Raw genomic sequence first — 19,136 nt, 5'->3', positions numbered from 1 at the left:
AATCTATGATCCTTTATTGAGGTCACCTGTTAAATCCACTTCAATCAGTGTAGATGAAGGGGAGGAGACAGGTTAAAGAAGGATTTTTAAGCCTTGAGACATGAATTGTGTATTTGTGCCATTCAGAGGGTGAATGGGCAAGACAAAAGATTTAGGTGCCTTTGAACAGGGTTTGGTAGTAGGTGCCAGGCACACCGGTTTGAATGTCAAGAACTGCAATGCTGCTGGGTTTTTCACGGTCAACAGTTTCCTGTGTGTATCAAGAATGGTCCACCACCCAACGGACATCCAGTCAAATTGAAACAACTGTGGGAAGCATTTGAGTCAACATGGGCCAGCATCCCTGTGGAACGCTTTCAACACCTTGTGGAGTCCCTGTCCTGATGAATTGAGTCTGTTCTGGGGGCAAAAGGGGGTGGTCCTAATGTTTTGTACAGTCCGTGTATACCCTCCATATACAGGGCATTTGGAAAGTATTCAGACCCCTTGACTTTTTCCACATTTTGTTGCGTTACTTATTCATCAATCTACACACAATACCCCATAATGACAAAGCAAAAACTTTAAAAAAATTAATTATTTGTCAATTTTTTTTTTTTTTTAAATACGGAAGTATTCAGACCCTTTTTTACTCAGTACTTTGTTGAAGCACCTTTGGCAGCGATTACAGCCTTGAGTCTTCTTAGGTATGACGCTACAAGCTCGGCACATCTGTATTTGGGGAGTTTCTCCCATTCTTCTCTGCAGATCCTCTCAAGCTCTGTCAGGTTGGATGGGGAGCGTCGCTGCACAGCTATTTTCAGGTCTCTCCAGAGATGTTAGATCGGGTTCAAGTCCGGGCTCTGGCTGGGCCACTCAAGGACATTCAGAGACTTGTCCCGAAGACATTCCTGCGTTGTCTTGGCTGTGTGCTTAGGGTCGTTGTCCTGTTGGAAGGTGAACCTTCGTCCCAATCTGAGGTACTGAGCGCTCTGGAGCAGGTTTTCATCAAGGATCTCTCTGTACTTTTCTCCGTTCATCTTTCCCTCCATCCTGACTAGTCTCCCAGTCCCTGCCCCTGATAAACATCCCCACAGCATGATGCTGCCACCACCATGCTTCACCGTAGGGATGGTGCAAGGTTTTCTCCAGATGTGACGCTTGGCTTTCAGGCCAAAGAGTTCAATCTTGGTTTCATCTTGGTTTCACCACATCAGACCTTTCATCTCTGCAGCACTCCACCAATCAGGCCTTTATGGTAGAGTGGGGCTTCCATCTGGCCACTCTACCATAAAGGCCTGATTGGTGGAGTGCTACAGAGATGGTTGTCCTTCTGGAAGGTTCTCCCATCTCCACAGAGGAACTCTGGAGCTCTGTCGGAGCGACCATTGGGTACTTGGTCATCTCCCTGACCAAGGCCTTTCTCCCCCGATGGCTCAGTTTGGCCGGGCGGCCAGCTCTAGGAAGAGTCTTGGTGGTCCCAATGTCTCAGAGCTCTACGAACAACTCCTTCAACCTCATGGCTTGGTTTTTGCTCTGACATGCACTGTCAACTGTGGGACCTTATATAGACAGGTGTGTGCCTTTCCAAATCATGTCCAATCAATTTAATTTACCACAGATGGACTCCTATCAAGTTGTAGAAACATCTCAAGGATGATCAATGGAAACATGATTAAAAATGAGCTCAATTTTGAGCCTCATAGCAATGGCTATTTGCTAAATTGTCTAAAAACCTGTTTTTGCTTTGTCATTATGGGGTATTGTGATGTCATTATGGGGTATTGTGATGTCATTATGGGGTATTGTGATGTCATTATGGGGTATTGTGATGTCATTATGGGGTATTGTGATGTCATTATGGGGTATTGTGATGTCATTATGGGGTATTGCGTGTAGATGGATGAGGATTTGTTGTTATTTAATACGTTGTAGAATAAGGCTGTACCGTAACAAAATGTGGAAAAAGTGAAGGGGTCTGAATACTTTCTGAATGCACTGTATATATATATATTTGTGTGTGTGTGTGTGTGTGTGTGTGTGTGTGTGTGTGTGTGTGTGTGTGTGTGTGTGTGTGTGTGTGTGTGTGTGTGTGTGTGTGTGTGTGTGTGTGTGTGTGTGTGTGTGTTTACAGTATGTTATCCCCCAGGGGTTAGTTTATAAACATTCTGCTAACAGAGAATGTAAACATAGCTGTTCTGATTAAGCAGCTTGGTCCACGATACACACACACACATTTGAACATTTTAGCCACATGTAGTAATGGGTGTAGGTGGCTCTATGGTCTGGTGGGTAATAAGTAGTAGAACTCTGTGATGTGGTGAAGCTCTGCTGCTTTTAATCAGGAAACCTCTAGGGGCTCTAGAACACTTTGATGTTTGGGTTCTATTGTTCTATATTCTATGTTCCATTGTTCCGTGTTCTATATTCTGACTTCTGTGTTCTGTTGTTCCATTGTTCCGTGTTCTATATTCTAACTTCTGTGTTCTGTTGTTCTATGTTCCATTGTTCCGTGTTTAAAGTAGTGTGTTCTGGTTGTAGGGCTCACAGGGAGACGGAGGTCCTAAGGGAGATCCGGGTCCATACGGAACCAAAGGAGCTAAGGTACAGTACGATGACTTCCTGTTGTACTGTTGTTACCATGGTGACGTGAGCGAGGGAGACATAGTTGTTAGCATGGTGATGTTGACAGTGTATTTTCTGTTTCAGGGAGATCAGGGGAAAGACGGAGAACCAGGACGACCTGGCAACTACGGACTGTCCGGAATCAAGGTACAGCAGGAAAATAATCCTACAGCAACAGGACATGTACATTATTGTGGATTACAATTCATGGACAGTTTTGTAGAGGTTGATAGATTTTTTTCCGTTATGGCAAGTAGAAGCCTTTTAATGCATGTGTGTTAATGTTAGTGTGTACATGAGTTAGTGTGTACATGAGTTAGTGTGTGTGTGTGTGTGTGTGTGTGTGTGTGTGTACATGAGTTAGTGTGTGTGTACATGAGTTAGTGTGTACATGAGTTAGTTAGTGTGTACATGAGTTAGTGTGTGTGTACATGAGTTAGTGTGTACATGAGTTAGTGTGTGTGTGTGTGTGTGTGTGTGTGTGTGTGTACATGAGTTAGTGTGTGTGTACATGAGTTAGTGTGTACATGAGTTAGTTAGTGTGTACATGAGTTAGTGTGTGTGTGTGTACATGAGTTAGTGTGTGTACATGAGTTAGTGTGTACATGAGTTAGTGTGTACATGAGTTAGTGTGTACATGAGTTAGTGTGTGTGTACATGAGTTAGTATGTGTGTACATGAGTTAGTGTGTGTGTGTGTGTGTGTGCATGGGTTAGTGTGTACATGAGTTAGTGTGTGTGTACATGAGTTAGTGTGTGTGCACATGAGTTAGTGTGTGTGTACATGAGTTAGTGTGTGTGTACATGAGTTAGTGTGTGTGTACATGAGTTAGTGTGTGTGTACATGAGTTAGTGTGTGTGCACATGAGTTAGTGTGTGTACATGAGTTAGTGTGTGTGTGTGTGTGTGTGTGTGTGTGTGTACATGAGTTAGTGTGTGTGTACATGAGTTAGTGTGTATGTGTGAGGACTACTGTGTATCAAGTCATATGTCATGTCATATGTCATATGTCATGTTATCATGTTGTCTTCTGATAGGGTACACCGGGCCCAAAAGGAGCCAATGGGGACAAAGGACAGCGGGGTGATGATGTAAGTGATCCTAACTGCTGAGAATTATGGGAAGATTCTGTTTACATTGAGGTGTTGATGACATCATGTGACTTCTTTGTTGTGCCTTTCAGGGAGCACCTGGACCGGACGGCCTCCGGGGAGACAACGTATTTACACTTTACTACTACTACGCTGTGTGTGTGTGTGTGTGTGTGTGTGTGTGTGTGTGTGTGTGTGTGTGTGTGTGTGTGTGTGTGTGTGTGTGGTCTTGTTCTTCTGTCCTGAAATCCCCAAATGTCCCCACTAGGGTAGTAAAACGAGGAACATTCTCCCTCATGATGACATTTCCCACTTCCTCATTAGGACAAAGGCTATTTTAACAGTAGGATTTTGGTTTAGGATTAGGTTAAGGATTAGGTTGAGGATTAGGGTTTAGGTTTAGGATTAGGTTAAGGTTTAGGATTAGGGTTTAGGTTCAGGATTAGGTTAAGGATTAGGGTTTAGGTTCAGGATTAGGTTAAGGATTAGGGTTTAGGTTCAGGATTAGGTTAAGGATTAGGGTTTAGGATTAGGATTTAGGTTTAGGATTAGGTTAAGGATTAGGGTTTAGGATTAGGATGTGTGTTGACTTCTGTCCATTCTCCTTCAGGGCACTCCAGGAGAGAAAGGAGAACAAGGAACCCGTGGAAACAGAGGACCAAGAGGAGATTTGGTGAGTGGTGATGAAGATGATGATGGTGGTGATGATGGTGGTGATGAAGATGGTGGTGATGATGATGATGGTGATGATGATGATGATGGTGGTGATGATGGTGATGATGGTGGTGATGATGATGATGGTGATGATGATGATGATGGTGGTGATGATGGTGATGATGGTGATGATGGTGGTGATGATGATGGTGGTGATGAAGATGATGGTGATGATGGTGATGATGATGATGATGGTGGTGATGATGGTGATGATGGTGGTGATGATGATGGTGATGGTGTTGTTGATGATGATGATGGTGTTGTTGATGATGGTGGTGATGATGGTGATGATGGTGGTGATGATGGTGATGATGGTGGTGGTGATGATGATGATGATGGTGATGATGGTGATGATGATGATGGTGTTGTTGATGATGGTGGTGATGATGATGATGGTGATGATGGTGATGGTGATGGTGATGATGGTGATGATGGTGATGATGGTGATGGTGATGATGGTGATGGTGGTGATGGTGAGGGTGAGGGTGATGGTGGTGATGATGATGGTGATGATGATGATGATGATGATGGTGATGGTGATGGTGGTGATGGTGATGATGGTGATGATGATGATGATGATGATGATGATGGTGGTGGTGATGATGAAGGTGTGTGTTGACGGATGTCTTCTGTCCCTTCAGGGTGACCCAGGACCTCGTGGAGATCAGGGCAGAGAGGGTTCATCTGGAGCCAATGGAGAGCCTGTATGTACCCGAGTTCCGGACCTCTGACATTACACAACGTCTAAAACTGTTCATCAAGCATTCATACTTGCTACTCTTCATACCAGCATTCAATCATCAATAGTATTTAGTATCTCATATTGTAATTAGATCCCCCATTAGATAAAGCAGTAAGATACTAATTAGATCCCCATTAGATAAAGCAGCAGCTACTAATTAGATCCCCCATTAGATAAAGCAGCAGCTACTAATTAGATCCCCATTAGATAAAGCAGCAAGATACTAATTAGATACCCATTAGATAAAGCAGCAGCTACTAATTAGATCCCCCATTAGATAAAGCAGCAGCTACTAATTAGATCCCCATTAGATAAAGCAGCAGCTACTAATTAGATCCCTATTAGATAAAGCAGCAAGATACTAATTAGATCCCCCATTAGATAAAGCAGCAGCTACTAATTAGATCCCCATTAGATAAAGCAGCAAGATACTAATTAGATACCCATTAGATAAAGCAGCAGCTACTAATTAGATACCCATTAGATAAAGCAGCAGCTACTAATTAGATCCCCCATTAGATAAAGCAGCAAGATACTAATTAGATCCCCATTAGATAAAGCAGCAGCTACTAATTAGATCCCCATTAGATAAAGCAGCAGCTACTAATTAGATCCCCATTAGATAAAGCAGCAGCTACTAATTAGATCCCCATTAGATAAAGCAGCAGCTACTAATTAGATCCCCCATTAGATAAAGCAGCAAGATACTAATTAGATCCCCATTAGATAAAGCAGCAGCTACTAATTAGATCCCTATTAGATAAAGCAGCAAGATACTAATTAGATCCCCATTAGATAAAGCAGCAGCTACTCTTCCTGGGATCCATACTATAGTAGCTACCTAGGCTAACGCTACGGCCCCACGGTCAGATTTAAGTTGTATACGCACAAAGGCAGACATATTGAAAATCACTGTTAGATTTAGGGACCTTACATATAGTTGTTATTGTGGGGTACAGAGATGAGATGAGATGAGTGTCCATTTTAAATTCAGGCTGTAGCGCAACAAAATGTGGAAAAAGTCCAGGGGTGTGAATAATTTCTGAAGGCCCTGTATGTTGAAGAGGGTGGGCCTCAAGCTGCATCCTTGTCTCACCCCCCGGCCCTGAGGAAAGAAATGTAGGTGTTTATTTGCAGACTTGTTGTTTGTGTACATTGATTTTATATTGTCAAATGTTTTTCCCCCAACACCACTTTCCTTCCATTTGTATACCAGACCCTCGTGCCAAATTGAGTCAAAAGCTTTTTTTGAAATCAACAAAGCATGAGAAGACTTTGTCTGTTATGGTTTGTTTGTCAGTAAGGGTGTATTTTAAGTGGTCTGTCGTACGGTATTTTGGTAAGAAGCCAAATTTGACATTTGCTCAGGACATTGTTTTCACTGAGGAAATGTTGGAGTCTGCTGTTGATGATAATGCAGAGGATTTGTATGAGGTTGCTGTTGACGCACATTCCTGAGTAATTATCGTGATCAAATTTGTCTCCACTTTTGTGGATTTGGGTGGCCAGACCTTAGTTCCACATATTGGGGAAGATGCCAGAGCTGAGGACAATCTTGAAGAGTTTAAGAATAGCCAATTGTATTTTGTGGTATATTTTATCATTTAGTTTAGTATAACATCAACACCTCAGGCCTTTTGGGGTTGGAAGGTTTGTACACTACATGACCAAAAGTATGTGGACACCTGCTCGTCCAACATCTCATTCCAAAATCATGGGCATTTATATGGTCCCCCCTTTGCTGCTATAACAGCCTCCACTCTTCTGGGAAGGCTTTCCACTAGATGTTGGAACATTGCTGTGGGGACTTGCTTCCATTCAGCCACAAGAACACTAGTGAGGTCGGGCACTGATGTTGGGCGATTAGGCCTGGCTCGCAGTCGGCGATCCAATGCATCACAAAGGTGTTTGATGGGGTTGAGGTCAGGGCTCTGTGCAGGCCAGTCAAGTTTTTCCACACCGATCTCGACAAACCATTTCTGTATGGACCTCGCTTTTTGCATGGGAGCATTGTCATGCTGAAACAGGAAAGGGCCATCCCCAAGCTGTTGCCACAAAATTGGAAGCACAGAATCATCTATAATGTCATTGAATGTTGTAGTGTTAAAGATTTCCTTTCACTGGAACTAAGGGGCCAAGAAAAACAGCCCCAGACCATCATTCCTCCTCCACCAAACTTTAAGTTGGCACTATGCATTAGGGCAGGTAGCGTTCTCCTGGCATTTGCTAAACCCAGATTAATCCTTTGGACTGCCAAACGGTGAAGCGTGATTCATCACTCCAGAGAACGTGTTTCCACTGCTCCAGAGTCCAATGGCAGCGAGCTTTACACCATTCCCATCTGAAGCTTGGGATCGCGCATGGGGATCTTAGGCATGTGTACGGTTGCTCCCGACAAAAACAGTTCTTGTGTTGACGTTGCTTCCAGAGATCTTACTCTGCGTCTCACAAAGAAATGGCTGTTGGAACCAAAACTCTAAAATGTGGACCGTGAAGCATGGAGGAGGAAGTGTGATGGTGATGGGGTGCTTTGTTGGTGACACTGTCAGTGATTTCTTTAGAATTCAAGGCACACTTAACCAGCATGGCTACCACAGCACTCTGCAGCGACACGCCATCCCATCTGGTTTGTGTTTCGTGGGAGTATCATTTGTTTTTCAACAGGACAATGACCCAACACCCCTCCAGGCTGTGTAAGGGCTATTTGACAAATAAGGAGAGTGATGGAGTGCCGCATCAGATGACCTGGCATCCACAATCCCTTGACCTCAACCCAATTGAGATGGTTTGGGATGAGTTGGACAGCAGGGTGAAGGAAAAGCAGCCACCAAGTGCTCAGCATATGTGGGAACTCCTTCAAGAGTGTTGGAAAAGCATTCCAGGTGAAGCTGGTTGAGAGAATGCCAAGCATGTGTAAAGCTGTCATCAAGGCAAAGGGTGGCTAAGTTGAAGAATCTAAAATATAAAACACTTTTTAGGTTACTAACATGATTCCATATGTGTTATTTCATAGTTTTGATGTCTTCACTATTATTCTACAACGTAGAAAATAGTAAAAATAAAGAAAACCCCCTGAATGACCTGCAACTTTCAAGAAGCGGGACTCTAACCTGGACGCTTATAAGAAATTCCTCTATGCCCTCCGACGAACCATCGAACAGGCAAAGCATCAATACAGGACTAAGATTGAATCCTACTACACCGGCTCCGACGCTCGTCGGATGTGGCAGGGTTTGCAAACCATTACGGACTACAAAGGGAAACACAGCCCCGAGCTGCCCAGTGACACTTTTTATGAACTTTTATGACTGTGTCTTAGGGCGAGCTGTGTGTCTGTGATTGTGTGTGTGTTGTAAGTCTAACTGTTTTGTTGTGTGTGTTTCAGGGTGACATCGGCAGGGCGGGGTCTCCAGGATACAGAGGAGATGAGGGCGCCCCCGGACCAGAGGTTGGGCAACTAGTTAATCAATTTGTTTATCCATCCCGTCATCTATAGATATGACAACAGCCAGTGAAAGTGCAGGGGGCCAAATTCAAACAACAGAAATCTCATAATTAAAATTCCTCAAACAGACATGTATCTTATACCATTTTAAAGGTAATATTGTTGTTAATCCCACCAAAGTGTCCGATTTCAAATAGGCTTTACAGCGAAAGCACCACAAATGATTATGTTAGGTCACCGTAGAAATCACAGAAAAACACAGCCATTTTTCCAGCCAAAGACAGGAGTCACAAAAAGCAGAAATAGAGATTAAATGAATCACTAACCTTTGATGATCTTCATCAGATGACACTCATAGGACTTCATGTTACACAATACATGTATGTTTTGTTCGGTAAAGTTCATATTTATATCCAAAAATCTCAGTATCCATTGGCGCTTTATGTTCAGTAGTTCCAAAACATCTGGTGATTTTGCAGAGAGCCACATCAATTTACAGAAATACTCATCATAAACATTGATAAAAGATACAACTGTTATACATGGAATTTTAGATCCACTTCTCCTTAATGCAACCGCTGTGTCAGATTTCAGAAAAGCTTTACGGAAAAAGCAAACCATGCAATAATCTGAGGTCGGCGCTCAGAGCCCAATCAAGACAAAAATAGTCAGAAATAACATTATAAATATTCACTTACCTTTGATGATCTTCATCAGAATGCACTCCCATGGGATCCCAGTTCCACATTAAATGTTTGATTTGTTCGGTAATGTCCATCATTTATGTCCAAATAGCTACTTTTGTTAGCACGTTTGGTCAACAAATCCAAAGTCACGAAGCACATTCACTAAAAGCAGACGAAATGTCAAAAAGTTCTGTTAGTCAATAGAAACATGTCAAACGATGTATTGAATCAATCTTTAGGATGTTTTTAACATAAATCTTCAATAATGTTCCAACCGGAGAATTCCTTTGTCTTCAGAAATGCGATGGAACGCAGCTAACTCTCACATGAGCGTGCATGTTCAGCTCGTGGCACTCTGGGAGAGACCTTACTCAATCCCCTCTCATTCGGGCCCACTTCACAGTAGAAGCATCAGACAAGGTTCTAAAGACTGTTGACATCTAGTGGAAGCCTTAGGAAGTGCAAAATGACCCATATCCCACTGTGTATTAGATAGGCCATGAGTTGAATAACTACAAACCTCAGATTTCCCACTTCCTGGTTGGATTTTTCTCAGGTTTTTGCCTGCCATATGAGTTCTGTTATACTCACAGACATCATTCAAAAAGTTTTAGAAACTTCAGAGTGTTTTCTATCCAAATATACTAATAATATGCATATATTAGCAACTGGGACGGAGGAGCAGGCAGTTTACTCTGGGCACCTCTGGGCACCTTATTCATCAAATCAAATTTCAAATCAAATGTATTTATATAGCCCTTCTTACATCAGCTGATGTCACAAAGTGCTGTACAGAAACCCAGCCTAAAACCCCAAACAGCAAGCAATGCAGGTGTAGAAGCACCATTCATCCAAGCTACTCAATACTGCCCCGCAGCCATAAGAAGTTAACACATGTATTTATCTCACACACATGCATCACTAAGCTGGGGATCTTATCACACATGCATCACTAAGCTGGGAGTCTAATCACACATGCATCACTAAGCTGGGAGTCTAATTATACATGCATCACTAAGCTGGGGATCTTATCACACATGCATCACTAAGCTGGGAGTCTTATCACACATGCATCACTAAGCTGGGAGTCTTATCACACATGCATCACTAAGCTGGGAGTCTTATCACACATGCATCACTAAGCTGGGAGTCTTATCACACATGCATCACTAAGCTGGGAGTCTTATCACACATGCATCACTAAGCTGGGAGTCTTATCACACATGCATCACTAAGCTGGGGATCTTATCACACATGCATCACTAAGCTGGGAGTCTTATCACACATGCATCACTAAGCTGGGAGTCTTATCACACATGCATCACTAAGCTGGGAGTCTTATCACACATGCATCACTAAGCTGGGGATCTTATCACACATGCATCACTAAGCTGAGGGTCTTTCAGGTTTTGTCATCTTATTTTCCAACCAGTGTGCTGTGCACCAGGTGGATATTTTGATTTTGATAAAAGTGTCTGGCTTAAATGATGTCAAAGGTCAGGTGGTCAGGAAGTCTTCCTCCGTTAATATCTGAACTTCATTTCTCATGTTCCCAGTCTGATTTCCTAACTATCTAAACTACCTTTCCCATCTCTCTCCTATCTAAACTACATTTCCCAGGGCCCCAAAGGACCAAGAGGAATCAAAGGAGCTCCTGGAGACAGAGGCCAGATCGGAGGCAGGGTGAGAGGGCGAGAGAGAGAACATTTGGGGGGAGGGGAAATGAAATAAAAAAAGAACGAGGCTGAAGTGTTCTGTTTCTTCTGTTTCAGGGAGAAGATGGGGCACCAGGAAATGGAACTGAAGGTTGCCATGGTTTCCAGGTACAGTTGTGTTACATCTGATGTATTGTTGTTTGGGTTCATGGTTGTGTGTGTGTGTGTGTGTGTGTGTGTGTGTGTGTGTGTGTGTGTGTGTGTGTGTGTGTGTGTGTGTGTGTGTGTGTGTGTGTGTGTGTGTGTGTGTGTGTGTGTGTGTGTGTGTGTGTTGTCTGCCGTCTCTCACACATCCCTCTCCTCTCTCAGGGTTACCCCGGCCAACGAGGGGGCATTGGAGAGCCGGTGAGTTCACCTTTCACCTATAACCTCTCACCTCAGAATCAGCCCCAAGGCAGCGTCTCACACTATATCACGCTATCGTAGTACTGTAGCGAGTTAGGACAATAGCCTGGGTCTCTCTGGTTAAGAGGCGAGTTAGGACGATAGCCTGGGTCTCTCTGGTTAAGAGGCGAGTTAGGACGATAGCCTGGGTCTCTCTGGTTAAGAGGCGAGTTAGGACGATAGCCTGGGTCTCTCTGGTTAAGAGGTATTTATCTGGGTGTTATAGTAGATGTATTCATCTGGGTGTTAGAGTAGATGTATTTATCTGGGTGTTAGAGTAGATGTATTTATCTGGGTGTTAGAGTAGATGTATTTATCTGGGTGTTATAGTAGATGTATTCATCTGGGTGTTAGAGTAGATGTATTTATCTGGGTGTTAGAGTAGATGTATTCATCTGGGTGTTAGAGTAGATGTATTTATCTGGGTGTTAGAGTAGATGTATTTATCTGGGTGTTAGAGTAGATGTATTTATCTGGGTGTTATAGTAGATGTATTTATCTGGGTGTTAGAGTAGATGTATTTATCTGGGTGTTAGAGTAGATGTATTTATCTGGGTGTTAGAGTAGATGTATTCATCTGGGTGTTAGAGTAGATGTATTTATCTGGGTTCATCTGGGTTTTATAGTAGATGTATTTATCTGGGTGTTAGAGTAGATGTATTCATCTGGGTTTATCTGGGTGTTAGAGTAGATGTATTTATCTGGGTTCATCTGGGTTTTATAGTAGATGTATTTATCTGGGTGTTAGAGTAGATGTATTTATCTGGGTTCATCTGGGTGTTAGAGTAGATGTATTTATCTGGGTGTTAGAGTAGATGTATTCATCTGGGTTTATCTGGGTGTTAGAGTAGATGTATTTATCTGGGTTCATCTGGGTGTTAGAGTAGATGTATTTATCTGGGTGTTAGAGTAGATGTATTTATCTGGGTGTTAGAGTAGATCTATTTATCTGGGTGTTAGAGTAGATGTATTTATCTGGGTGTTATAGTAGATGTATTTATCTGGGTGTTATAGTAGATGTATTTATCTGGGTTCATCTGGGTGTTAGAGTAGATGTATTTATCTGGGTGTTAGAGTAGATGTATTTATCTGGGTTCATCTGGGTGTTAGAGTAGATGTATTTATCTGGGTGTTAGAGTAGATGTATTTATCTGGGTGTTAGAGTAGATGTATTTATCTGGGTTCATCTGGGTGTTATAGTAGATGTATTTATCTGGGTGTTAGAGTAGATGTATTTATCTGGGTGTTAGAGTAGATGTATTTATCTGGGTTCATCTGGGTGTTAGAGTAGATGTATTTATCTGGGTGTTAGAGTAGATGTATTTATCTGGGTGTTAGAGTAGATGTATTTATCTGGGTGTTAGAGTAGATGTATTTATCTGGGTGTTAGAGTAGATGTATTTATCTGGGTTCATCTGGGTGTTAGAGTAGATGTATTTATCTGGGTTCATCTGGGTGTTAGAGTAGATGTATTTATCTGGGTGTTAGAGTAGATGTATTTATCTGGGTGTTAGAGTAGATGTATTTATCTGGGTGTTAGAGTAGATGTATTTATCTGGGTGTTAGAGTAGATGTATTCATCTGGGTTCATCTGGGTGTTAGAGTAGATGTATTTATCTGGGTTTGGTGAGAAACAAACGTCAAGCCAAGGCTGTTTCCCAAATGGCACCCTGTGTAGTATACAGCATTTGACCTAGCCTATTTCATGACTATATAGGGAATAGAGTGCCATTTGAGATACAGTCCTTCTTTATCTGAGACATGACGATTTGCCAGTTGTATTTGGTCTGGTTCGCCCAATGTCTGATTCATCAAGAGATTTCCATGACAACTGTCTCTGACCCCTGACCTGTGACCTTCAGGGCGGGAAGGGAACCCCGGGACCCAAAGGAGATGACGGAGAGCCTGGAAACCCCGGCCTGGACGTGAGTCACACCATCTGTATCTGTCTCTCCCTCCCCAGTCTATCCCTCCCTTTTCTCTCCCTCCCCAGTCTCTCCCTCCTTCTTCTCTCCCTCCCCAGTCTCTCCCTCCCCAGTCTCTCCCTCCTTCGTCTCCCGCTCCTTCTTCTCCCGCTCCTTCTTCTCTCCCTCCTTCTTCTCCCGCTCTTTCTTCTCCCGCTCCTCCTCCTCTCCCTCCTTCTCCCGCTCCTTCTTCTCTCCCTCTATCTTTCAGTCTTGCAGCTGGTAACGCTTTATGTTCTGGACGCTGTGTGTGTGTGTGTGTGTGTCTGTGTCTGTGTGTGTCTGTGTCTGTGTCTGTGTGTGTGTGTGTGTGTGTGTGTGTGTGTGTGTGTGTGTGTGTGTGTGTGTGAGTGTTAGAAGCTGTGAGCTGCTGCAGCTGTGTATGTGTCATTGTCATGGATACCAGGAAATGAGGGGAGAGTATGTGGGCAGCTCATTTCTCTAGTTGAACCCCAGTGATGTGTTATAGTCCCAGTGATGTGTTATAGTCCCAGTGATGTGTGTTATAGTCCCAGTGATGTGTTATAGTCCCAGTGATGTGTTATAGTCCCAGTGATGTGTTATAGTCCCAGTGATGTGTTATAGTCCCAGTGATGTGTGTTATAGTCCCAGTGATGTGTATTATAGTCCCAGTGATGTGTTATAGTCCCAGTGATGTGTTATAGTCCCAGTGATGTGTTATAGTCCCAGTGATGTGTTATAGTCCCAGTGATGTGTTATAGTCCCAGTGATGTGTGTTATAGTCCCAGTGATGTGTTATAGTCCCAGTGATGTGTTATAGTCCCAGTGATGTGTGTTATAGTCCCAGTGATGTGTTATAGTCCCAGTGATGTGTTATAGTCCCAGTGATGTGTTATAGTCCCAGTGATGTGTGTTATAGTCCCAGTGATGTGTTATAGTCCCAGTGATGTGTTATAGTCCCAGTGATGTGTTATAGTCTCAGTGATGTGTGTTATAGTCCCAGTGATGTGTGTTATAGTCCCAGTGATGTGTTATAGTCCCAGTGATGTGTTATAGTCCCAGTGATGTGTTATAGTCCCAGTGATGTGTTATAGTCTCAGTGATGTGTTATAGTCCCAGTGATGTGTTATAGTCCCAGTGATGTGTTATAGTCCCTCCAGCCCCATCCCTCAGCCCTCCCCTCAGCCCTCCCCTCAGCCCCATCCCTCAGCCCCATCCCTCAGCACTCCCCTCAGCCCTCCCATCAGCCCAATCCCTCAGCCCTCCCCTCAGCCTTCCCCTCAGCCCTCCCATCAGCCCAATCCCTCAGCCCTCCCCTCAGCCCAATCCCTCAGCCCTCCCCTCAGCCCCATCCCTCAGCCCCATCCCTCAGCCCCATCCCTCAGCCCCATCCCTCAGCCCTCCCTTCAGCCCCATCCCTCAGCCCTCCCCTCAGCCCTCCCCTCAGCCCCATCCCTCAGCCCCATCCCTCAGCCCCATCCCTCAGCCCTCCCCTCAGCCCCATCCCTCAGCCCTCCCCTCAGCCCTCCCATCAGCCCAATCCCTCAGCCCTCCCCTCAGCCCAATCCCTCAGCCCTCCCCTCAGCCCTCCCCTCAGCCCTCCCCTCAGCCCCATCCCTCAGCCCTCCCCTTAGCCCTCCCCTCAGCCCTCCCCTCAGCCCCATACCTCAGCCCTCCCCTCAGCCCTCTCCTCTGCCCCATTCCTCAGCCCCATACCTCAGCCCCATACCTCAGCCCTCCCCTCAGCTCTCCCCTCAGCCCTCTGCTCAGCCCCATACCTCAGCCCCATTCCTCAGCTCTCCCCTCAGCCCCATCCCTCAGCCCTCCCATCAGCCCCATCCCTGAGCCCTCCCCTCAGCCCTCCCCTCAGCCCTCCCCTTAGCCCAATCCCTCAGCCCTCCCCTCAGCCCCATACCTCAGCCCTCCCCTCAGCCCCATACCTCAGCCCCATTCCTCAGCTCTCCCCTCAGCCCCATTCCTCAGCTCTCCCCTCAGCCCCATACCTCAGCCCTCCCCTCAGCCCTCCCCTCATCCCTCCCCTCAGCCCCATCCCTCAGCCCTCCCCTCAGCCCCATCCCTCAGCCCTCCCCTCAGCCCAATCCCTCAGCCCCATCCCTCAGCCCCATCCCTCAGCCCCATCCCTCAGCCCCATCCCTCAGCCCCATCCCTCAGCCCCATCCCTCAGCCCTCCCCTCAGCCCCATCCCTCAGCCCTCCCCTCAGCCCTCCCCTCAGCCCTCCCCTCAGCCCCATCCCTCAGCCCCATCCCTCAGCCCTCCCATCAGCCCATCCCTCAGCCCTCCCCTCAGCCCTCCCCTCAGCCCTCCCCTTAGCCCAATCCCTCAGCCCTCCCCTCAGCCCCATACCTCAGCCCCATTCCTCAGCTCTCCCCTCAGCCCCATTCCTCAGCTCTCCCCTCAGCCCCATACCTCAGCCCTCCCCTCAGCCCCATCCCTCAGCCCTCCCCTCAGCCCTCCCCTCAGCCCAATCCCTCAGCCCTCCCCTCAGCCCCATACCTCAGCCCCATTCCTCAGCTCTCCCCTCAGCCCCATTCCTCAGCTCTCCCCTCAGCCCCATACCTCAGCCCTCCCCTCAGCCCTCCCCTCAGCCCTCTGCTCAGCCCCATACCTCAGCCCCATTCCTCAGCTCTCCCCTCAGCCCCATCCCTCAGCCCTCCCATCAGCCCCATCCCTGAGCCCTCCCCTCAGCCCTCCCCTCAGCCCTCCCCTTAGCCCAATCCCTCAGCCCTCCCCTCAGCCCCATACCTCAGCCCTCCCCTCAGCCCCATACCTCAGCCCCATTCCTCAGCTCTCCCCTCAGCCCCATTCCTCAGCTCTCCCCTCAGCCCCATACCTCAGCCCTCCCCTCAGCCCTCCCCTCATCCCTCCCCTCAGCCCCATCCCTCAGCCCTCCCCTCAGCCCCATCCCTCAGCCCTCCCCTCAGCCCAATCCCTCAGCCCTCCCCTCAGCCCAATCCCTCAGCCCCATCCCTCAGCCCCATCCCTCAGCCCCATCCCTCAGCCCCATCCCTCAGCCCCATCCCTCAGCCCTCCCCTCAGCCCCATCCCTCAGCCCTCCCCTCAGCCCTCCCCTCAGCCCTCCCCTCAGCCCTCCCCTCAGCCCCATCCCTCAGCCCCATCCCTCAGCCCTCCCATCAGCCCCATCCCTCAGCCCTCCCCTCAGCCCTCCCCTCAGCCCTCCCCTTAGCCCAATCCCTCAGCCCTCCCCTCAGCCCCATACCTCAGCCCCATTCCTCAGCTCTCCCCTCAGCCCCATTCCTCAGCTCTCCCCTCAGCCCCATACCTCAGCCCTCCCCTCAGCCCTCCCCTCAGCCCTCCCCTCAGCCCCATCCCTCAGCCCTCCCCTCAGCCCCATCCCTCAGCCCCATCCCTCAGCCTCATCCCTCAGCCCCAATCCTCAGCCCTCTGCTCAGCCCCATCTCTCAGCCCTCCCCTCAGCCCTAGCCCTCAGCCCCATCCCTCAGCCTCATCCCTCAGCCCCAATCCTCAGCCCTCCCCTCAGCCCCATCCCTGAGCCCTCCCCTCAGCCCCATCCCGCACCCCTCCCCTCAGCCCTAGCCCTCAGTCCTCCCCTCAGCCCTCCCCTCAGCCCCATCCCTCACCCCTCCCCTCAGCCCTAGTTCTTTGCCCAAGCCCCCTGGCCCATACCACTAAAATAACTAAAGCCTTCATAACCTAACATGTAGCTTTTTAAGACCAGAAGAGAAGAACAGGGTAATGACCTAGCTTAAATAACAAGGTTAGGATAGCCATCTTAAATAATGTTTATAATTGTCTCTGTCAAACTGTCACTGGAGGAAAGATTTATGGTAGAGATACAATCAACAAGAACAGTGTGTTTGTGTGTGTGTGTGTGTGTGTGTGTGTGTGTGTGTGTGTGTGTGTGTGTGTGTGTGTGTGATATATGACTAGCCCATGTCTGTTCCATAGACATCAGAGGCAGACACGGAGAGCTTCAGGTCAGAGTTTCGGAGGGCTGGAAGGTTGTTACAAGAGAAGGTGATTGTTAGAGGGGATAGGGCGAAGTTCTCATCTCAGAGAGAGGAGAGACAAAGAGACAGGGTTAACAAGCTCAGGGTTAGAGGGAGAGGATCAGGGTTGGAGGGTTAGAGGGAGAGGATCAGGGCTGGAGGGTTAGAGGGAGAGGATCAGTGTTGGAGGGTTAGAGGGAGAGGATCAGGGCTGGAGGGTTAGAGGGAGAGGATCAGGGCTGGAGGGTTAGAGGGAGAGGATCAGGGCTGGAGGGTTAGAGGGAGAGGATCAGGGTTGGAGGGTTAGAGGGAGAGGATCAGGGCTGGAGGGTTAGAGGGAGAGGATCAGGGCTGGAGGGTTAGAGGGAGAGGATCAGGGCTGGAGGGTTAGAGGGAGAGGATCAGGGCTGGAGGGTTAGAGGGTTAGAGGGAGAGGATCAGGGCTGGAGGGTTAGAGGGAGAGGATCAGGGCTGGAGGGTTAGAGGGAGAGGATCAGGGCTGGAGGGTCAGAGGGAGAGGATCAGGGCTGGAGGGTCAGAGGGAGAGGATCAGGGTTGGAGGGTTAGAGGGAGAGGATCAGGGCTGGAGGGTTAGAGGGTTAGAGGGAGAGGATCAGGGCTGGAGAGTTAGAGGGAGAGGATCAGGGCTGGAGGGTCAGAGGGAGAGGATCAGGGCTGGAGGGTCAGAGGGAGAGGATCAGGGCTGGAGGTTTAGAGAGAGAGGATCAGGGCTGGAGGGTTAGAGGGAGAGGATCAGGGCTGGAGGGTTAGAGGGAGAGGATCAGGGCTGGAGGGTTAGAGGGAGAGGATCAGGGCTGGAGGGTCAGAGGGAGAGGATCAGGGCTGGAGGGTCAGAGGGAGAGGATCAGGGCTGGAGGGTTAGAGGGAGAGGATCAGGGCTGGAGGGTCAGAGGGAGAGGATCAGGGCTGGAGGGTTAGAGGGAGAGGATCAGGGCTGGAGGGTTAGAGGGAGAGGATCAGGGCTGGAGGGTTAGAGGGAGAGGAACAGGGTTGGAGGGTTAGAGGGAGAGGATCAGGGCTGGAGGGTTAGAGGGTTAGAGGGAGAGGATCAGGGCTGGAGGGTTAGAGGGAGAGGATCGGGGCTGGAGGGTCAGAGGGAGAGGATCAGGGCTGGATGGTTAGAGGGTTAGAGGGAGAGGATCAGGGCTGGAGGGTTAGAGGGAGAGGATCAGGGCTGGAGGGTCAGAGGGAGAGGATCAGGGCTGGAGGGTTAGAGAGAGAGGATCAGGGCTGGAGGGTTAGAGGGAGAGGATCAGGGCTGGAGGGTTAGAGGGAGAGGATCAGGGCTGGAGGGTCAGAGGGAGAGGATCAGGGCTGGAGGGTTAGAGGGAGAGGATCAGGGCTGGAGGGTTAGAGGGAGAGGATCAGGGCTGGAGGGTCAGAGGGAGAGGATCAGGGCTGGAGGGTTAGAGGGAGAGGATCAGGGCTGGAGGTTTAGAGAGAGAGGATCAGGGTTGGAGGGTCAGAGGGAGAGGATCAGGGCTGGAGGGTTAGAGGGAGAGGATCAGGGCTGGAGGGTTAGAGAGAGAGGATCAGGGTTGGAGGGTCAGAGGGAGAGGATCAGGGCTGGAGGGTTAGAGGGAGAGGATCAGGGCTGGAGGGTTAGAGGGAGAGGATCAGGGCTGGAGGGTTAGAGGGTTAGAGGGAGAGGATCAGGGCTGGAGGGTTAGAGGGAGAGGATCAGGGCTGGAGGGTTAGAGGGAGAGGATCAGGGCTGGAGGGTTAGAGGGAGAGGATCAGGGCTGGATGGTTAGAGAGAGAGGATCAGGGTTGGAGGGTCAGAGGGAGAGGATCAGGGCTGGAGGGTTAGAGGGAGAGGA

At 47.9% G+C, this 19,136-nt stretch overlaps 1 protein-coding gene across 1 annotated transcript in view; it reads left to right on the top strand.

The window, feature by feature from the left end:
• col6a1 (collagen, type VI, alpha 1) overlaps positions 1-19,136 on the top strand; it is a 63,528-nt gene that overhangs the window by 16,160 nt on the left and 28,232 nt on the right. The window contains exons 13-23 of the mRNA XM_055882439.1: positions 2,521-2,583; positions 2,689-2,751; positions 3,641-3,694; positions 3,787-3,822; positions 4,305-4,367; positions 5,050-5,112; positions 8,536-8,598; positions 10,902-10,964; positions 11,054-11,104; positions 11,306-11,341; positions 13,243-13,305. Coding sequence (XP_055738414.1) covers positions 2,521-2,583; positions 2,689-2,751; positions 3,641-3,694; positions 3,787-3,822; positions 4,305-4,367; positions 5,050-5,112; positions 8,536-8,598; positions 10,902-10,964; positions 11,054-11,104; positions 11,306-11,341; positions 13,243-13,305 — 618 coding nt within the window. The remainder of the gene's footprint in view (positions 1-2,520; positions 2,584-2,688; positions 2,752-3,640; positions 3,695-3,786; positions 3,823-4,304; positions 4,368-5,049; positions 5,113-8,535; positions 8,599-10,901; positions 10,965-11,053; positions 11,105-11,305; positions 11,342-13,242; positions 13,306-19,136) is intronic.

The sequence above is a fragment of the Salvelinus fontinalis genome, chromosome 26, assembly GCF_029448725.1.
Source record: "Salvelinus fontinalis isolate EN_2023a chromosome 26, ASM2944872v1, whole genome shotgun sequence".
Taxonomy (NCBI): domain Eukaryota; kingdom Metazoa; phylum Chordata; class Actinopteri; order Salmoniformes; family Salmonidae; genus Salvelinus; species Salvelinus fontinalis.
Note: the sequence above shows the minus strand (reverse complement) of the source record. Positions and strands in the feature narration are given on the sequence as shown.